The sequence below is a fragment of the Canis aureus genome, chromosome 15, assembly GCF_053574225.1.
Source record: "Canis aureus isolate CA01 chromosome 15, VMU_Caureus_v.1.0, whole genome shotgun sequence".
NCBI classification, from domain to species: Eukaryota; Metazoa; Chordata; class Mammalia; order Carnivora; family Canidae; genus Canis; species Canis aureus.
This window is the reverse complement of record NC_135625.1, coordinates 48,626,633-48,648,032: the sequence shown is the minus strand read 5'-3', so window position 1 is coordinate 48,648,032 and position 21,400 is coordinate 48,626,633. Positions and strand designations below refer to the sequence as shown.

The window sequence follows — 21,400 nt, the reverse complement described above, 5'->3', positions numbered from 1 at the left end:
TCACATACAGCCACAGCACCCATCATTAAAAGCTTTTCATTTTAGCCAACTTCAAAGATCGTTATCATTATAAATACACATTTATTGCAGAGATGTGAAAAGCAATGAAAAATACAAATACCAACAAAATTCCTGTTCTTAAAAGAGAAAAAAAGCCAGGATTTCAAGGCTCCCTATTAAATGAATAAAGCAAAAACAGTAAGAGAGAATTTTATAATTTCAAAGAACTTCAAGAATTTGTAAGAGATACAAACAAAAACTGAGTCACCCTCCCTGAACCTGCTTACTGTGTGAACAGGGAAAGGGTCCAACTGAGACAGGGCGGTCGCTGCTGAGCGAGCTCCACATCAGCACAGAGCACAAGGCTGTGGCTTGCACCCTGACCTCTCACTTATCGGCCCTGAAGGCCCTTTCCTCAAGACTTCCACAGGATGGGCCACATGCTCCTGACCACGGTCCCCATGGGCACGGGTCCGAGAGGGCACATAGCAAGGAGCACTGTTGACCGCACCTATCCCCATCCTCACGCTAAACACATCGTCCTATGCGATTTCCAAATCTGCTGAATTTGTTACAATGGTTTCTACAGGCTGAGGGTTTCCTGGCTGACAGTGCAGGGGACACAATACAACTTAGAAATACTGAATATTCACCTTCCCACTAGTTAGATACCCTACCGCTGACATTCTGGTCCCTCCCTTCAGACATGTCTCATGTATTTTACTGGCTTACTGTAATGCCACACACCTGTTACGGCCTGCTTTTCTCCCCCACTGAAAGCTTTTACCACCTCTTTCCGTACTTTCATAAAGCAGCAATTCAAAACTGGCTACGCAGTTAGGCCATCATACAAGGACATAGAACAGGTTTCTGAACCATTTCCAAACACAGGATGATCTGATTTTTTCCCCAAGCTTTCCCTATTCTACATAATGCTCCACTGAACACCATTATCCATCAATCTGCCCTTATTTCTACCAATTTGGGATAAATTTCTAAATGTAAGAGAACTGGAAGAGAAAACAAAAGGAGTATTTTAGGGCTCCCAACACTGTTACTTCTGTAGAAAACAGCCACATTATCTGCACTTCTGCCAGCAGGGAGGGGAGCTTGTCTGCAGGCGTACCAGCAGCAAACACAGGGTCACAGATTCGAGAAGTGGAAATTCTCATCTCAGTGTAGTAAAATATTCATGTCTTAGATTATAAAGTGTGTAAAATGTTTTGTCACACTTGTAATTCCTCTGTAGTAAGTTGTAAGTTCGTTTTTCTGCCTTATCTGAGATTTTATTTCTCTTATTGATCTAAATGAGCCCTTTATTTAAAAAATCATTTACCTTTATGACTGAATTTTTCTTGTCATCTTAAAATAATTTCATTTTTACTATTTTTTGATATTCAAATTCCATATCTTTGTAACTCTTTGGATTAGAAAGACCATTTTCACCCATTAAAATTTTAAATCTTAAGACTAGGCATGGATATTTAAATAATGATAAATGTGTCAAAAAGTCACACTGAATATGCAGTTTAGAAAAGAGCTTCTTTAAAACTGGTTCACCAACGGGTCATAAATCCAATCTCATAAAAACCAGGAACTGTTATGTGTGAATAACATGAGATGGGTTGTAACCATACTTACCTGGGAGAGACACGCAGTGATTCCAAAAAAAATCTGACATGACTCTGGAGAAAAACCATTTACTCTGTTTGATAGTTATTAAGATTCCAATTAAATGAGATTAGTGCAAGCTGCATTTTGCTAAGACACAATCCACCCCCCCTCCCTCCCACTGGATCCACACAGGAAAGAGACTTAGATTGACCAAGGTGACACAGGCAGAGCAGAGAAAGGAGCAGCAGGCAGCACAGAACGAATGGGTGGTTCTGTGAAGCGCATGCTCTGATCCAGCATCTCCACTCACATGGCCAATAAAGTGGGCACAGCACAATCACAGGGAAGCCATCAGACCTCTGAGCTAGCTCATTGTACACAAACACACACAGATAGATTTATACACACATACGGCACAGCAATTATTTTAAAAGACAATTAAAAGTCTTGAGTTTATCTGAGAAAGAAACATTCGTGGGACTTCTGTTGTACAGTACAGAATCTCTCACAAAAGAACTTGAGTTCTAGTCTTATAACCACTGCTAACTTTAGGAACTTGAGCAAGACCAACTCTGAGCTTCAATTTTCCCTTTGTTAAAACAAGAGTCAGAAAATACAGTTATCAACCCTCCCACCTCTGATTGTTAAAATTCATTCAGAAGAGCTGACTGGGTGCCCGCCACTGTGCCTAGAGGCACAACCTCTAGGTGCCTGTACTCTACAAACCACTCAAAGTAAACACAATGACTGTTTTTAAAGAATTTCTACAATTCAAAATGGGTTAAAGCATTACTTTGTTCTCCAAACAAGAGAAAAGTATCCTCCCTGAAATAAGAACTAGAACAGACAAGACTGAAAACTCCACTGCGATCTAGAAGTCCTTTACATAGCCCTGCTGAGAAACCTCACAAAGATGGGAGCCTGCCCAACTACAATCTGCTCTGCAGGCCCCAACATCATACCTTCAGCCCCATCCGTCACCCACCGTCTATCCATCCTCCTGCCTTTACCTTAAGGGTTTCCTACTTGCAAAGACCTGAGGAAACATCAACAAAGTCAAGTCTAGAGTGTTACCCCCAAGCCTCAGGCCCTCCTCCTTTTGTGTCCCTTCAAGCTGCTCTCCAACAGGCAAACAGAACTGTAGGGCAATGATGACTTCTCAAGAAATCCTGTGCAGAGAATAAATGATCCAGAACAAGAAGAACTAAGCACTTATCTTCAACCCCCACCCCCTCCCCAGCTTTTTTCCTGTGCTTATAAAGACAACAACTCCCAAAAATCCACGCGAATGAAAACTAAAAACAGGAACTGATTTAACTCTTTAGATTATGAGCAATCTTAGAACGTTTGAGTTGCAGATACTGAAGTTCTGCACATCCTCCAAGAACTGCTTACAAAGGGATGTTTTCTGTGTATTTGAGGCCACCTATAAATATTTCATATAAAAAGGTTCCCTCCAGCTGCATCAGTTCAATAAGTAAAAATGCACTCACAGGAACTGTCTGGCATAGCTACAAAACAAGAGGGTGAAGAACATCATCCCCTGTTGGAGTCTGCAATTTTAACATCACTGTATGTTAGCATGTGCCCTTACAGGAAGTGACTTCCACAAGCAGGTTACATGTGGAGTGACTCTCCAGTGAGGCTCCACACTGCCAGAGTGAAACAGAAGCCGTGACACTGTTCAGGACACTGAACAGCAGCTGACATCTCACACAAAGGCAGGAAGGCCTGTGCTCCAGAGCCACACTCAAGAAATGATTAAGTGAAGGACACAGGCATGGGAGGGAGCTCCTCGAGGGCAGCAACGAGGTCTTCTTGACCTCTCCTGTTTTAGTACCCAGGCCATAGCAGGTGTCAACATGTGTGTTAAATAAACCTTTTATCCAACGTAATCAAAAAGAATAATGATGCATGTAACAAAACTAACAATGTTCTGCCATTCTCTTTCCCTATCTACTGTCCAAATAACTCAGGGTTTGGTTCAGGCAGACTTAAAATTTTAGAAATATTCTACCTAACTGGACATCACAAAAGCTGTCTGTTCCAGAGACAAGAAAACTGAGGTCCAGAGAAGCAGACTGTCTGAGATCATAAAGCCCACTCCCAGGACTAGAGCTTGTGCCCCCAGGTTCCAGCCCAGAGAAGCTCCCCCACAGCTGGTGCCCTTCCCTCCAGGGGAGATGACATAAAATCTGACAGAGAGTAGAAAACAGCAGGGACAGAGATTGCACACACACAAACTGCCCTAACTAATGAATCCACTTAGTCACCATGTGAGTCTTAACCCAGCATTGTCCTTCCCCTCTCCCCTTCCCTCAAAAAGGATACGGCAGCAGAGCTCCACACTGAACGGACAAGATCACCCAAGATGGCTGAAAAAGAAAATATGAACTCAAATCAAAAAATACTTTCAATTTATAATCAAATGACACTATTTCACCAACATTGCTCCTGGAAATTAAAAGCACCCAGATTATAAGTATTCAAGTAGTAACAATATCAAAGATTAGTTATCAACGGTCAAGGTGATTGGAATTCTGCTATAGAATGAAACACTACCAGATATATTTTAAATTATTACATACAGAAACTTAAATTTTAGGTGTACACACATTGCTGCTTCAGCATCTACACCAGCTAGAAACTGTCCTCACAGCTGGAAGGACAGGGACCTGAGAGCCATCTCCACTCCCTCCCCACCCCAAGTATATCAGCCACTGTCTGGTTCCTTTCGTCAATCTTGAATCCAACCAAGTGGAAATTCACAGTTGTTTTTTAGTAAATCCCAATAGATATAACATTTGCAAACCATGAAGAGTATTTCTGTCTGGTAATTTTTTATGAACTCCAAAATTCAGATTAGTTATAAAACCTTAAGCTTCATTACCACCTTTTTCGATAATTAACATCTTTGAAAAATTATCTTACATTTCTACATTTAATTTTTAAAGTTACATTCAACTATGTAATGCCCCATTTAGCCAGCTGAAACTTCCAGAAACTTCCACCCACTTAAATGTACATATCTAGCTATTATTCATGCATCAATTTATTCATCAAATATTTATCGAAAATCTATTTTGTGCCAGAGATGGTGCAAGGCACTGAAAATATAACAATGAAGAAGAAAAATGTAGCCTTTGCTCTCATGCAACCAGTGCTCCAGCCTAATGATCTTCACACTAGCTTTGTCACGTACACCTTAAAACAACTTTAGAAAACAAAATCCCCTCATCTTTTTTCAGCAATCATTTGACACCAACAATGTGTCAGCCTAAGTTTATAACAGTGGGTCTTCCATGAACAAGGTGTAGGACTACCTGATATTTTATAAAATAAAGATTGGCTCTCCTTGGGACGTTATTTTAATGACAATGATTTGGTTATTTGGCAAGCATGCTAACCCACTGGATGAAGTGCCCCACGCTGAAAGAAATCATTTAGTGTTACTTTCCATGCATTCTATCCAATGTGTCTTCACATTTTATTTTTTGATGATCCTAGGATAACTTCAGTGAAACTGAAGGAGGCTGGCCAGCATCAGTCACCCAATATTGGCTTTGACTCTCATCATCACGGGGGCCAAGCTGTTATTCTGCACAGTAACACCCAGAGCCCTGTGGAACTCCCTGGCTGCAGGGCTGAGCACCAGGTGGGCTTTCCAGAAACCAGCATTTCTATTCATCCCTGAGTCTGAGTATTCAGAGCCTCGGGCAATGCGCTGTGCTATGATTTGGGCAGGTTAAGGTGTGACTTTTCTCGAGAACACTGAGAGAGGTGCCTCTGAGTAGGAGTGTGACCACAGAAGGAAGCAGACACTCTGGAAAGGCATCCCTTCCAACTATCACACACCCTGGTAAGTGTCCCTCTGAGAACCTGAGGGAGGGAACAAGTATAGGTATCCCCGTTTAAGCATTTAGGGCTAGTCATAATGCCCACTCAGAGCGGATCCACCCTCAGACCCTCATTCAGAAGACTCTACATAAAATAATGGTGAGTCAGGGGCACCTGGGTGTCTCAGTGGAGGAAGCATCTGCCTTCCGGTCAGGTCATTATCTCAGGGTCCTGGGATCGAGCCCCACATCTGGATCCCTACTCAGTGGGGAGTCTAGTCTCTCTCCCTCTCCCCTCTGCTCCTGTTCTCTCTCACTCACTCATGCTCTCTCTCTAATAAAATCTTGAAAAAATAAAAAATAATGCCAAGTCTATAAGACATACCGGTAACCGCAGAAATGGAGAACTAGAAAAGCATAGTAATAAAGAGGGATTTATCCCAAAGGCAAATAACAGTATGCAAATAAGCCCGCTGTAAGTCAGCATAACTATCATCTCCAATGATGTCCTAAGGCCACTGAGAAAAATATTTCCATTTAAAAAAAGTATAAGTTTTGGAAAAAAAAAAAAAAAAGTATAAGTTTTGGTGCCTAAAGATGCAAATTTTAAACATCTATACAATTCAAATATGTAAATGATACACTGTCACTGTGCATAAAGATGATTTTTAAAATGCATTTGTCAGATTCAATAAGTTAAAGGCCAAGGAAATCTGTGCTTATAGAACCAGGCCTCTGCCTCAATCAGCCAAATTCGGCCTAGGAACTCGAGGGTCTAGCAGCAGCAATCTTGGGGTACACACACACTGCAGGACAAGCTCTCACGACTCCATCATCCCGTCATGGGGCACTGTAGTCCCTGGACAGGACAGGCGCTGTCACAAATCACAAGCAGCCTGGAGCTGTGAAGCAGATGAAAGATGAATGTGCCTGGGGCCTTGTTTCAAGCTACTACAGGCAAAGGGGAAGAGGAGGATGGGGGTATATTAAGTTAGATTGGCAAAATGGTGATAATTATAGAAGCTGGGTAATAGGTATTTTATGCAGCCTTATTACAGCCTGACTTTTCCAGAAATACAACGTGTAAAATGAAGAAGACTGGTTTTTTTTAGCTCAGAATTCTAGCAAGAACTGATCACCATTTTGAAATGTTATCTCCCAGCTGGCGACCCAGCCTATGAGCTCTGGGGACCAGTCCACATCCATGGCAGCCACTTCACATCTGACCAGTCCCGGCAGCTCACCTTTTTACCCCATCCTTGTGGACCTGTGCCCAAGGATCTACACATTGAAATACATATTATTTATTTTCTTTTCTTTTTCTCCTTTACGTTTCAGTTTGGGCAATTTATACGTAAATATAAATGCACATCCATGTGTACATATGTTCTAAACTATGTGTTCTGTTACACGCAAATAAAGAGAGAGTAAAGAGGGTATTACAAAGTGCTTGCTGCAAGAAGGGATTTGAGTGTCACCAGATTTAAGAACCACTGCTCTAAATGGTCTGGCAACAATGACTCTGGCCCCAACATTTGTCAGTAAGGCTGCCCTTTTAAGTTTCACTCTGCAACCTACACAATCTACATGAAGTCACTGTCCTGAGACAATGGGCTCCAGGCTGCTGAGGAAGTGCAGACACTGTCCCCATGGCTAAGGAGAATGGAAGCAAACCAGAGACAAAAGTAGGGTCCCAGGGAGGTAAGTGCACGAGCCCACAGCCCACTGCCTGTCATGAGTCTGTCTCTCTTACCAAGTGGGGTCAAGTGAAGGGAGCAGGCAACCTGCTGACATGTGGGCTTCACATAGGAGCTGGCCACAATGAAATAAGCCATCTAGTGCAAGATCGTGACCACTCTATTTCAGTGCTGCAAATTAATAGTTACTCTGACCGAAACAGCCGTCTCTGGAGAGTCTGGTTTCTGAGAACCTTCTCGTGAGACAGATCTGCTTTCAGGTTTATTTTCAAAAATCAGATTTCTAAGCCTGCAAGGCAGTTTCAGACCCTGGGTACCGATAAGGTACAGACTTCCCAGGGCCGGTCAGCTTCTTTGTATCCCAGCCAAACTTAATGGCAATCTTTCCTAACTCCTAGCCTCTCTTGTTATTAAACCACAATCACTTTCATACTGATTTTAAGGCAAAGTACTTGACAGCCTAAAAAAAGAGTGGTAATGGAACTGAACTATTTTAAAACAAATAAATAATACCTATGATTAGAAAAAAATTAAGGGACCAAAACTACAAAATTTTATTTCAAAACATGCATTTAACATCAGGCATTTAACTATGAGCAGCAAGAGAACAGCACAGTGTGCAGATCAACAAAATCTGACCATGTCACCTACCTGAGCCGAGGCCTCCACTTTCTAAAATAAACCACCCAGAGTCAGCTAGATAGTGGTACCAATGATGGCCACCGGGTGGACAGTGTCCCAGTCATGGTGACCAATGTCAGAGAGCAGTTAAACAGCACAGCAAACCAGGACAGGACTCCCTCCAACATGTCTAGGTGGAAATTAAGACCACTTGCTGTAGTAGGGATGGAAGTGGCCTGCTCGAGTTGTCACGTCCTGACAAGACTGCCCACTTGGGATCGAGCACACTGTCTTAGGAGTCCCCAGTGCCCAGCGCTGGAAGATGACACACCCATTTCCTGGACACATCCTTGGCGTAGAGAGCTGCAGGCAGAGATGAACCGGGGCCACGCCATAGCAGGTGCATGAGCTGAGCAGTTCAGAGTTACCTGCACGTGCAGAAACCTTGCCACAGTATGATTTAATGCAAAGGGCCTTATGCTGCAGTCGGATACTGGTGTGTTCAAAGAGCTCTGATGGCCTGGCAGCTTCCCATACAAGACAGTACTTCGGCAAGACCCTGTATCGATTTCAAGGCACACGATGAAGTGTGTAAAATTAATAAGATTTACTACTGACCTTAACTACAGGTAAATCAAAGACTTCACGAGCTTCTCCAACCTCAGGGTTATCCCCGTCTTCTGAGATTATGTGTGAGGCTAGCGCATTGTAGGATACTTCCTTAGCTTTCCCAGCTTTGAGAAGCTGGATAACCTTCAAAAAACCACACAAATTAAAATGAAAAACATTGCATTTCATTCCTGATTTCCACAAATTGTTGTGAATGAAAATGCTAATAAAAACATACCATATTCACCATACAATTAATAACCTTTTACTGAGTCATATGCAATCAAACATTTGAGAGCAGAGGAAAGCAGCAGATCCCAATCCACTGACCAAGTGAACATGAAGGCTGTGAGCTGGGCACTAGCTGGTCTCTGTCCTGAGGACTGAAGATCTGACAGGCAGCCAGGACAGTGCTGAGAGGGCAACCAGGCTCAACCCTCAAGGTTTAGGAACAGGTAGTTTCATCACAAATGGGAAAGTTTCCAGAAAAGGAGCTAAAATGAGCGGATTCTTGATGAATTTAAGGACTTAGTGAGACAAAAATACATGGGCTGTTGGAGGGGAGAGAGGGTAGCAGCATTCAATACACCGGACAGGTGATAGGGTCTAACAGTCATGTGCTACACACACATGGGTTTTATTCTCCTATAGAAGCGTCTTCTGGAGCGACACAAGGGTTTTCAGCAGGGAAATGGCATGACCAGATTTGCTGAAATAGATTGGATTGCGTTTGAGATAACAGCAGGAATCCAGGGTCACAGACCAAAGAACTATCACTAGGGGTTAGGAAGAAGAAACAAGTGCCTGGGAGAGGTAGGAGTGCAAGAAAAAAAGCCTGGGGACACAAGAATAGCCTCCACTGAGGAACATGTTATGAGCACACAGGCGAGGAAGAAGAAAAGTACTTTAGTCTGGGGCACATCCTTCTCATGCCAGGTGGAAGGGCTAGGAAAATGCCTGGGCCCCCACCAGATGGGAGTCAATGGTGGCCAAAGTTCTGAGAGTGAGGTCCCCAGGTGCAACGCAGTAAATAGACTGGAGGCTACTCACAGGCCAAAGACTTCAGGGACAGGTGCAGGTGAGGGCAGAGCCTGAGAAGCCCAGGTGCGCACCACATAGGAAAGCGAACTGATGCCCACAACGCTTAATTTACCCACAAGGTGGACAACTTTTTCAGGATGTTTTATTGACCATCCAGAGGTAGCAACTGGGACCAATGCTCAGTATTTGTTTAGTAAGTGAAAACCAGTAGGTGTAGCCACACGTCACCTCCAAACTTCTTTAGTTTTCACATCCACTCGACTTGACCCACAGAAAATGGTACCCTCCTCTATCCACCCTCCAGTCTGCATTTCCAACCCTACCACATTTTTTAGGAGTCATGAGATTTCAATCTCTCCCTTTCCACCCAAGAACAAAGAAGGCCTCGCTGGTCCTCACATGCACTCACACACCTCCAGGCTCCTTCTCTGCTTCCTCTTCCTGACAGATCACTTGGAACCGTCCAAGATGTCTTCACTTCCTGCTCACTCTTCACCCACCGTCGCCTGCCTTTTCTACAACTCTGCTGAAATACTAATTTTTTCATGGACTTGAAGGGTGCCCAAACTTGTAGCTTCTTTCTAATCTTCACACTACTAAATCTATTACTAGATTTAGCTCATGTCACTCTTGCACTAGGTGTACTGATCACCCTGGTGTGTTTCAAATACATCAATGCTTCTGTTCCTCAGCACACATTTAACACGAAAAACATCACCTTACCCTATTAATTTCGGGGTATAGCTCAACACCCCACTGATACGACAACTACTTTCAAAAAGTTCAAGGGATCCCTGGGTGGCTCAGCGGTTTGGTGCCCACCTTCAGCCCAGGACGTGATCTTGGAGTCCCGAGATGAATCCCACATCGGGCTCCCTGCATGGAGCCTGCTTCTCCTTCTACCTGTGTCTCTGCCTGTGTGTGTGTGTGTGTGTGTGTCCCTCTCTCATGAATGAATAAAACCTTAAAAAAAAAAAAAGTTCAGTGGTGCCTCTTCCTAAGCACCTCACATTTATAATTTAAAGTCTGTCCTTGCCACACCTACCACCCTACACCACCATGTCTTCCGGTGTGCTCCCCATCCCCAGCAATGAAGGGTTCTTGAGAGGAATCAGTTCTTCTCATCTTCAGTCCAATGCTTTAACAGGTGCTAGATGTTCAATACACATGAACTTTCTGAATCCATATTTATAAGATTCAGGGAATCAATGTTCTGGCTCTAAATCATTTAGAAAATCTACTGTTTCACATCAAAGTAGTTTGCCAAGGACATTTTTAAGCACTTAGATTTGACTCATAGTTGAGCAAATATGGTTCCAATTCAGCTCATTCCAGGTTTTAAGTAACATTTGATTCAAGTCCCCCATAAGAGCCAAAGTCCTAAAATGAAATAAAGAGAGTAGGAAGGAGGTGGGGGAGAAGGTTGGATAGTGAAAGACAGGAAAATTATCAATACCGGAAAAAGCTGCCACTGCTACAGGCATTCATCATGATCTCTATGGGTTCAACACCGGTTTACCTTTAAATTCAAGGACCAGTCTCTTCACCCTACAGTTACAACAGAACAAGGGTCCACCCTGAAAGTCACACAAGGGAGTTTAGTTTACTAAGATACAAACAGACCAGCCTCTACAAGGTCAAGACCAATCAACCTTCCATAATTCTTTCCATGCCAACCAAGATCATTGGTTAAACACCTGTCTCCACTCTTGAGGACGAAGGTCTGATCACCTGGCTCCAAGTCTCTTCACCTCCAAGCTTAGCCCTCATAGCATATAAGCCACCCCAGGTAATTTTACCTGCACAAACTTTAATAAAAAGAATGTTGTGAAGATTCACCTGAAATAGATATTCAACTAAGATTCACTTCCACAGTGCAAGAGTAACACCCTGATGTTTAAACAGATGTATTACGGGGTGGGGTGGGGTGGGGGTGGGGAGGGGGCTTAGAAAAAACTGTATCTTTTGGTATGGGCCTGTTCAATGTTCACAATTTTAGTGCTACCTGGATATCTTCCACATTTACTGTTTAATCCCAATTAGGAAAATCAAGAAATAGGAATTAGAGGGTTTCAAACGAAGCACTTCCCACATGATTGCAGCTGCACAGCCCAGCCCTGTGAGCTCTGGTGGCTGGCCACACCAGGGGCTGTTCACTACACCCCAGCAGCCTGGACCTGGGGTTCCCACCTGAGCTCCATTCCCTTCACCTTGTCCCCACTCTCGGGCCCCCTGTTCTGGGAGCACAGGCACATGGGGTGGGCAACAGGAAGGATGCTCCTGCTCCAAATCTGCCTCAGAAAGAAGCAAAGTAGCAACTGGCTGAGGTGGCAGATGGGTTTGGGGGACTTACCTATGCGATAGGATGCCGGACCCCCACCAGGCAGAGGCCCGAGACGTGGCCCCCCACCCCATGTCCTCCCCTCCTCTCTGGTCAGGAAGTAGCCCCCTCTACTGAGGGTCCCAGTAGGGCATGACCCAGATCTCCACGCCTCCCTTCATGCTCCCTCTAATCCTGGGTCCTTTAGACCCCCCGTGTTCCAGCCTCCAGGCCGCGGGTCTAGAAGTCGGCCCCCAGGTCCCCTGCCGTAGGTCCCCTCGCTGGGTCTGCTTCGGAAGGTCGCTCCCCTGGGCTCGCCGGTCGCAGGTCCCGCAGGACCCCCACCCCGGGTCCTCCACCTGCCCTCCGTGGGTCAGCTCCCGAAGGTCCCTCGGCCGCCCCCCAGGTCCCCTCCCGCAGGTCCCTTCCCCCGGCCCCTCGGCCCCTCGGCCCCCCAGCCCCGGGCCTGCTCGGCGCCCGGCGGCCCAGCGTCGGCGCAGCCAGGCCGGCGGCCCGGGCGGCGGGGCCCAGACGTTCTGCGGCCAGGCGCGCGCCCGCGGCGGGAGCAGGGACGGGACGGGGACGGCGACGGGGACGCGGCGGGCGGAGGGCGCGGGCGGGCGCGGGCGGGGGCGGCGCGGGCGGGCGCGGGCGGGGGCGGCGCGGTACCTGCGGGTCGATGTCGCCCACCGCGTAATACTTGACCTCTCGGAACATCTCCTCGGGAACTTTGGGCGCCGGGTCCGACATGGTCGCGGCGGCCGCAAGGCTCCGCGGCGGCTCCCGCCCCGCCCCGCGGGGCCCGCTCCCCAACCGCGCGGCCGGGGCCCGGTCCTGCGAGTCGGGCCCGCTCCCCCGCCCTCCGCGCCCCCGCCCGCGCCGAGCGGCCCAAGCGCGGGAGCCGCGCGCGCCCTGCGGGACGCACCATCCCGCCGGCCGCCGAGGGGGAGCGCCGAGGGCCCGGCCGCCCGCCGGCGCCGCCCCCCACCTCCCCCGCGGCTCGAACCTCCGCGGGCACGGCCCCCACGAGGCCCGCTCCACACACCCGGAACCCGGAGCCGCCGCCGCCTCGAGAGGCGGACCCCGAGGACGCGGACAAACGCGCCCCCCCCCCCGGCGCGGTCCGAGTGGGCCGGTCCCGGGAAAGAAGGGAACGCGGAGGCCCCTCCCGTCAACACGCGCGGCCGCTCGGGCTGCGCAGGCGCGCGGCGCGGGGGGCGGGGCTTGCGGCCGGCGGCTGAGGCGATGGCGGCGCGGGGCGGCCTCGGGCTCCGGAGGGACTCCCGTCGCCGCCGGCCGCCCGACGGGACCGAGGTAACGCCGCAGCGCCCGCGGGCGACAGAGGTCGGGTCGCGGGCGCTCGGCCCCGGCCGAGGGGCGGGCGCCGGACGGCGTGCGGGACGGAGGGCGCCGCGGCTGGCCGGGGTCCTGGGCCTCGCCGGTGGGCGTCTCGCCGTCGCACCCGCAGCGCACTCCTGCCGAGGGAGGCCCTGCCCCCCCCACACACAGCCCCCGGCGGCGGCCCGTCGTGACGTGCGCGTTCTGACGTCACCCTGCCGGCGCCGCCCTGACGCGTCCTCTCCCTGATGTCACCCGGCGGCGCCGCGGAGCTGGCTGCTGTCACCTGCTGAGTGGTCAGCGTTCTCGAGTCCGTGCGAGTGCGGTTGGTTTTTTAAAGACCCGGGAACCTCCGGAGTTCCGTTCTGGGTCTGCCTGAGCTGTGCGGTCTGCGGGGACGGGCGCTCGGGGCGGAGCAGGACGGGGTGGTGGGACCGGGGAGGACGAGGCAGGATAGGGAAGGATGGGGAGGACGGGAGAAGACGGGGTGGTGGGACCGGGGCAGGACAGGGCAGGGTGGGGGAAGATGGGGGGGATGGGGGAGGACGGAGCAGGACGGGGTGGTGGGACCGGGCAGGACAGGGCAGGGTGGGGGAAGATGGGGGGGATGGGGGAGGACGGAGCAGGACGGGGTGGTGGGACCGGGCAGGACAGGGCAGGGTGGGGGAAGATGGGGGGGATGGGGAGGACGGAGCAGGACGGGGTGGTGGGACCGGGCAGGACAGGGCAGGGTGGGGGAAGATGGGGGGGATGGGGAGGACGGAGCAGGACGGGGTGGTGGGACCGGGGCAGGACAGGGCAGGGTGGGGGAGGATGAGGATGAGGAAGGACGGGGAGGACGGAGCAGGACGGGGTGGTGGGACCAGGGCAGGACAGGGCAGGATGAGGAAGGACGGGGAGGACGGAGCAGGACGGGGTGGTGGGACCAGGGCAGGACAGGGCAGGGTGGGGGAGGATGAGGAAGGACGTGGAGGACGGAGCAGGACAGGGTGGTGGGACTGGAGAGGAGGCAGCAGGATAGGGGAGGTTGGGGAGGATGGAAGAAGATGGGGTGGTTGGACTGGGTAGCCCAGGAGGACGGGAGAAGAAAGGGAAGGATTGGTGGGGGTGTTGGCTGGCCGGGGAGAACCAGGCAGAACGAGGAGGAGGGAGCAGGACAGGGAAGGATGGAAGAAGATGGAGCAGGATGGGGAAGGATAGAGCGGCCGGGGAGGACAGGGCAGCTGGCTGGAGGGCGCCTCGCCAGGTGCGTTTGGACTCATCACTCCCTGTGTGCTTGCAGCCAGCACATTCCTGCGATGAAAAATAAAAACGTGAGTGCTTGTTTGAATAAGAGCTGCCCTTCTTACTCTGAGTACCTGACAACTTATTTGATGTTGGTTACATTTTATGTTCAATGTTAAGAAAATGGGAGTGTAATAAATCCCTTGTATAAAGACTGAATCAAAATTAGCTGGCCCTGTTATAGTATGACAGGACTCCTTTAGCTCTCTCCTTTGATTAAACACAAACTGCATAATTTTAAAAGATGTAAAGCATACCAAGCAAGTGTTTTGTTTTCTAGGTTAGAAAACTTGTCCGGTTTAGCAGAACAAACCTACTCTGCTGGGACTCAAGAGTGGACAAGGAGGATGGAAGTAACATCTGTATACATCTGCTCCTCCGTGTAAAATGCCAACCTGTCATCCCCAGGGAGCTGCATGGGCCCATGGTGCACATGTGTGCACCTTGCACCTGCAGCAGGAGGGCCAGGCGTCAGCACCCAGGAAACACTCTCAGGGTGTGCTCAACAGGGCCACTTTGCCAGGGACCAACAAATAAAAACCTCTAGACAAGATCAATTTCACATGGGTGCTAGATGCTCTGAGGAAGTCAACAAGACTGGCATCCTGAACCCACCTGCCAAAGGACTTGAGAAGGCAGTTCAGTTTTTTAAAATTAGCCCTACGACTCATAAAAATGATTCTCGCAAAAGGTTCACTTCTTAAGATGTCCATACGCAAAATTATGGAAGAAAAATACCATGTTGAGATGGCTGTATTTTCTTCACAAATAGATATTTCTTGTTGATTTTTGTGGCACTTAGAAGATGTCCCAGATTAGAGATAATAGTATCTTTTGATTAAAAAGAAGCTTTGCACTTCACTTTGATGCACGTACTACCCTCAGATATGATACTATTAATAGTTTTACACTCCTTCCAGCAAAGTTCAAACCATGGTCATTTCGCTGATAATCAGCCTTCAGATAATAAACAGATAATAAACAGATATTGCTTGATGCTTATATGGTAAATAGGGTCATACATTTCTTGTTTTCTGTTTTGCAAGTTCGATGGCCCAGGGCTACAAAAAAGTGCAGTGTGAAATTGAAAAAGCAAAACTAGAGCTGAGAATACTTCAGTCATACTGGTGGGAATTTGAAGTGTTATTGAGAAAAGTATTTCCAAATGGCTTTTTTTAATGCATCTCTATATAGTATAGAACACTCAGCCTTGTTCTCATATTTTGTTCAGTTCGGATGGTCACACACCCCTTAAAGTTAGATATTAGCACTGTTTAGTAAACCTTTCATCTAGGTTTATAGACTACAACATTTAACCTTTCTCATAAAAGGAGATACTTACGTTAATGTTAGAGGCACAAACAAGCCAGAGTCTTAGAGAACCTGGGAACCCCAAGGGTGTTGTTTATGGGAAAGGTTTGGTCATCTCCCACACAGCACAGTTGCCACCAATAGTCATCTAACTAATGTATAAAAACTAGAAAACACAAGGAAAAAGTAAATTACCCCAAATCCAATCCCTAGAAGCAAACACTTAAAGTTCTTCCAGACATTGTCACATAGAAAGATATTTCCTCCTTAAAAAAAATTATACTACACATGCTCTTCTGTTGCCACTTAAAAAAGAATTGTCCTTTCTTGTCAGTACATATATCTGCATTATTTAATGCATATGCAGTACAGGTTTTTAATGTACCTGAATTTAACCAACTGTTGCACATTTGTTTCCAGTGTAACAATTACAATGCTGCAGTGAAGCAGTTATCTTAAAAATATACATGCATGTGTGATGTCCTGTATACTATCCCACTCTCAAAGTTAGAAAGTATGTCCTACACCTGTCTCCCATCACTCTGAGCACAGTGCCTAGCATGCGGTATATTAGCCAAGAGGACTTAAATCAGCAGTTCTCCACTATGGGCAGTTTTGCCACCCTGTCCAGATGGTGTCCAGACAGACAAAATGTCTGGAAACATTTTTGATTGTCAGGACTAGAGGTGGGGCACTACTGATATTTTGTATAGAGGCCAGGGAGCTGCTAAATATTGTACAATATGCAGGACAGCCCCCACAGCATAAGCCTGTGCAAAATGTCAACAGCACCACTATGGAGAAACCGTGTTTAAAATGATGGAACAAACTACATTCCACTGAATTAAGACATTGAGATTTTCTTGCACACAACTAGGTGGCTTGCTCAATTAGCTTTCCTCCAAATGGGCACCTAGGGCTTCTGTCATTCTGTGCCTTTGCTGTCTGAGAGCCATTTGCTTTCAGATATTCAGACCGAAAGAAAGCTCACAATATCATGCAGGAAGTTCTACGGCCTGGAAAGAGCATCACACTTCTGCGCCCAACCACTTCCATTAGCCAAATCCTAGTCTTGTGACCCCCACCTAAACTGCAAGGAAGGCTGGGAAGTGTTGTCTTCTATGTATCTAGGAAAAGGAAATGGGATCTTTGGCATCTTGCCGACTTCTGTCCCTTTTTTTTTTTAATTTATTTTAAAAACTACAAATTAAGATTGGAGAATGCCAACATAACACAAAATTGTTAGATAATCTCTTTAAATACCATGTTTGTGTATAGCTGCTCAATAGGTATTTGTTGAATCATAATTTTTATTTTTAAAAGATTTTATTTGTTTGAGAGAGGGAGAGAGAATATGAGGCAGACTCCGCACTGGACACAGACCCTGACGCGGGGCTCAATGCACAGCCGTGAGATCGTGACCTGAGCTGAAACCAAGCCTAACCAACTGAGCCACTTGTGCCCCAATAGTGTGTTTTGTTTTTGTTTTTGTTTTTTTTAAGCAATCAGGTATTTATTGAGGGCCTGCAATGGACCTGCTGGTTATCTTACATCATCTTCCCACCCTCAGATCTACACTCCATCCTTCACCTTGTTCTCTGTCCCAGGACCCTGACCTGACTGGGTTGTATAGTCTCCCTCATACACTGGCTTCCAGGTGAATTTGCTGAAGAGGGAAGCCCAGCGGAGGTTGAGATTAGGCTGTTTATTTCCCACATTCCACATCAAGTTGACTTGAGCTGGCGAAGTAACTAACCTGTCCTGCACAACCTTCTCCAACCGGGGTCTTGCCAGCTTGCCTTCCTCTCTTTCTTCTCTTTGGACCTAGGCTCCTCCATTATCCACACATCCTGCCTACACCTTTGTGAGTAGTACATTTAAAAACCAACTCGCTCAGATGACCCTGATTTGAGCGTGCTGCTTCAGTTGCAACCCTAGCTGGTATTATAGACATGAAAACCCGATGGGAACAGTGGGAAACGTTTTCTTTCAAATACGATACTATGTCTGCCCTAAAAAAAAAAAAAAAAAAAAAAAAAACTTACAGGTATCTAGGATACCCAAGCCAGGCATGAGTGGAATTAGTGAGAAATACAGAAGATATTGAGAGAAGGGGTCCCCATGTGCTTAGATAGCTAGGGAAGACTTCTTGTGTGGAGTGGATAAGAAGTAATCCTCAGGGAGATCACAGATGAGCGGCGTGAGGTCAGAAGGCTGGTGTTGCTGAATAGAAAGTTGCACGTTTTAGATATTAAGTCATTGATTATTTGATACGAGTAAAAAAATGGGGAACAATACAAAATAAATAGGTTATGTTTAGTGTATGAAGATCTTGGACCCCCACCAGAGCAGACTGTTGCATTTGAGGCATAGAATCATCCTGTAGCTGTGGGAATAGGAGAAAATAGCCTGTTAGCTATTTAAAGTGAAGTGGTTTGTGACAACCTGGTTGCAGGATTAACTGCGGCATCATTTATGTCATGGACTTTGAAGTATGTGGAAATAAAGTCGTCATTGTGAGTAGTATTGACCGTTTGATGTGAAGCACTAAACAGCATTAACATGCCAAGAAATTAGAACACATTTGTTTATAGTAATTAAAATGAATGAGTTCAGCATTCAAATTTGGGGGAAGAATTATGCCCCATCAGCTGCTACTAGCGCTTCATGGAAGCCACCTTGATCAGATGGGCTACATTTAATTTCTCTCTGTGTTCACGGGCACCAGCCACAGGAAGTACATGCTGAAGCAAGAGAGCCCTGGAATTTGGAAGATTCCCTACAAATTGGGGCCACTCGCCTTTGCAGGTGAGATCAAGTTTCTATCAAAGAGCTCCTGTTCATCAAAACTCTTCTGGGTGGGGATCCCTGGGTGGCGCAGCGGTTTGGCGCCTGCCTTTGGCCCAGGGCGCGATCCTGGAGACCCCGGATCGAATCCCACATCGGGCTCCCTGCATGGAGCCTGCTTCTCCCTCTGCCTATGTCTCTGCCTCTCTCTCTCTCTGTGACTATCATGAATAAATAAATAAAATCTTTACAAAAAAAAAAAAAAAACTCTTCTGGGTGGTGGCTTTTGGGAATCTCAATTGGCTTACCTTCACAGGGTGGATCCCATGAAAGGGCCTTGACCACAGTGCCCCACGCTCTTGTCGATTGCATGTAGCTTGAGAACATCGTAAACAGGATGGGGAGTCCAAAGACTGCCAAGAGGATACCTGCTCAGATGTTTTTAGGTGTAGAAACAGCACTGCCAATGAACTACACACCAAAACCATTATGTTATTACTTTGAGACTTTCTCCAGAGGTTAGAAACGAGTATCCAAAGCTCATCTGGACTGGCATGACAGTTTAAGATTATAGAGAGAGCTGGGTCTCTGCAAAAATATATGCCTAATTTTATCTCATGGTTCACCAACTAATTACTCAAGACTGTAAGTGAGGATCTGGTTCTGAACTCTGTCGCATTGATAAAGATTTTTTTTTTTTTTTACTGTTAAAGATTTTAATACCTTGACTCTAATTTGCTGAGCCATTCCTTTTCTTTGGGTCTATCTCCATCTTCAAGGTATTGTGAGTCAACCTCACTTCTCTAATAGGATATTCCGACGATGAGAAGCCTGAGGCCCAGAGAACTTAAGTATCTTGCCCCTAGTCACAGTTACTCGCAGAATTTGGGCTAAATCCATCTTTTTGGATTTATTCTCATTTATTCTTTAGAAGAATTAAAAGGAACAAGGTTTAATTTCACCTATAACAGAAGCAGGAAAAAAGGTACTCTCTAAAAATAGTATTCGTGGTATGGAAAACTTAGCTTTGTATCAGTTAAATAGTCCACTGATACATATTTTTGTAGCTAACATCTATTCCTCCTTTGGAATTGGCTGACAACGAAGAGATGATAGTTATATCTAAGTTCAAAACTTACCAATTTTAGTCTTGTGTCAGTTTTAATTTTCTGATTTAATTAGTTTCCTAATTAGAAGGGGTTAAATTAATTAACCTCATTATTTACTATATATTTAATGATTTCTCCTCTATTGGGAGTTACTTAATTTTCAATAATTGGAAAGCTTGTGACAAGAGGGAATATTGCCAAGTTTTATACTTACTGCTTGATGATCAAGGCAAGAACAGGACAGGCTGAAGGGGATTTTAGGTGAGGTATCAGGTACATGCAAAGGCCATTTCCTCCTTATTTTGAAACATGGTAAATGTAAAAACAGGTTGAGATTCCATAATTTCTATCAAATTAGAACTCAGTGGATATGTCTTGTATTTAAAGTTAAAAGATATCCTAGGACATAGGATTTTATAAGAAATAGCCCTACCACATGATCTTAGTTAAGGACAATAAAATAATCATAAAGCTTTGAATAATGCTAGATAATCATAATGGCTTTCTGAAATTATCACCCATATAAATGGCACAGTAAAATATTCAGATTTTCCTCAGACTTGTTAACAGACTACATCAATGACATTTGAGATGACCCAGTAAAACCATGACCTAATATCCATATGGCTTGTGGAAACCACATAGGCCTGTTCTTTTGGGTGTATGTATGTGTTTATATAAATAATTTGTGGATAGCTGTGTTTTAAAGACATGATACAGACACACACAAAGATTAAACAGTTTTTCAAAGAGCAAAAATGAGACTGGATCTGTAAAATGGCTGGATTTTTCTCTTCCCCACTTTCCAAATACATCCTCATGTAGATTGGAGTGATCAGTCCTATGCTGTGCAGAGAGTATCAGAGACAGCACATGGCTGTCCACTTACCCAGGCCTCTTCATTGCCGCCTGTCCATAGCACAGCACTACCTGGCAGAAGCTCAGGTCTGCCATAGGTTACATGAGGGAAGCTTGGGGGCACGGGTGGTGGTGGTGGTGGTACAGTTTTAAACGCAGATATAACATATTTAGAAAAATGAAGTGTCTGGTTATAGGAAGTGCACTTCTGTTGAGCAAACATTTATTGAGCATGAGGGAGCACGGCAAATAGGCATTGCTAAGCCATCAAGATGCCCCCTCAGAATGAGAGCCATTCTTTTTTTTTTTTTTAAGATTTTATTCATTTGAGAGAGAGAGTGCATGTGTGCACAGGGGGAGGAGTAGAGAGAGAAGGACAAGCAGACTCCTTGCTGAGCATGGAGTCCAATGTGGGGCTCGATCCCATGACCCTGAGGTCACAACCTGGGCTGAAGTCAAGAGTTGGATGCCCCTGACTGAGAGCTGTTCCCTAAGCAGCATATTAAATTCCAACATGAGTAGCATAGGGTCCTGGAATTCAAGCAGGGAGATGCCATGGGGACTGGGGTGATTAAGGCTCTGGCAGGTAATAAGGAGAGGAAGAAGGCACCCATTCCTGTTCGGAGCAGCAGCCTCAGCAGAGGCCCAGCCCAGAACCAACGTGGCAAGACAGCAGCTCCTGACCCAAGGAGGAAGGGGCTGTGGGGCAGGGCTCTGGAAGACACGTACCACGTAGTGGATCAAAAACCTTTAGAGCAGAGCTGTGTAGGAAGTAACAATGATCACCCACAGTTCTCGTGGATCAGAATCTATCTGTTATGAGGGTGAAAACTGAGCAGTAGGAGCTGGTCTTCCATTTGATCCCATTTGGAAGATACCTGCCCTATCAGTGTAAAGCAGGCATAATACCATACGAGTTCCACAGTGCTTGAGAAGTGCTGGATGCATAGTGCTCCCCTTGGGGGACCCATGCTG

The 21,400-nt window shown here is 46.5% G+C and overlaps 1 protein-coding gene and 1 long non-coding RNA gene across 8 annotated transcripts in view; one reads left to right on the top strand and one right to left on the bottom strand.

Annotated features, from left to right (window-relative positions):
* The window catches only part of PAXIP1 (PAX interacting protein 1), a 50,244-nt gene extending 37,671 nt beyond the window's left edge, over positions 1–12,573 (bottom strand). The window contains exons 1-4 of one of the 6 annotated variants that reach the window (XM_077849554.1): positions 12,408–12,573; positions 8,387–8,521; positions 3,946–3,989; positions 1,642–1,705 (exon numbers count right to left, since the gene is read on the bottom strand). In XM_077849554.1, the coding sequence (XP_077705680.1) occupies positions 1,642–1,705; positions 3,946–3,989; positions 8,387–8,521; positions 12,408–12,488 (324 nt within the window). In that variant the 5' untranslated portion in view covers positions 12,489–12,573. Of the gene's footprint in view, positions 1–1,641; positions 1,706–3,945; positions 3,990–8,386; positions 8,522–8,707; positions 9,793–9,817; positions 11,343–12,407 lie in introns of those variants that run through there. The other 5 variants (XM_077849549.1, XM_077849550.1, XM_077849551.1 and 2 more) reach the window with 5 other exon arrangements.
* Positions 12,574–13,079: 506 nt separating this feature from the next.
* LOC144284689 (uncharacterized) lies at positions 13,080–18,197 on the top strand. Of its 2 annotated transcripts, XR_013353125.1 has the most exons (3): positions 13,080–13,401; positions 14,359–14,389; positions 14,641–18,197. It is a non-coding gene; the product is annotated as an uncharacterized LOC144284689 (long non-coding RNA). The 2 variants fall into 2 exon arrangements; XR_013353124.1 differs by lacking the exon at positions 13,080–13,401 and having other exon boundaries at positions 13,998–14,389.
* The last annotated feature ends 3,203 nt before the right edge of the window (positions 18,198–21,400 follow it).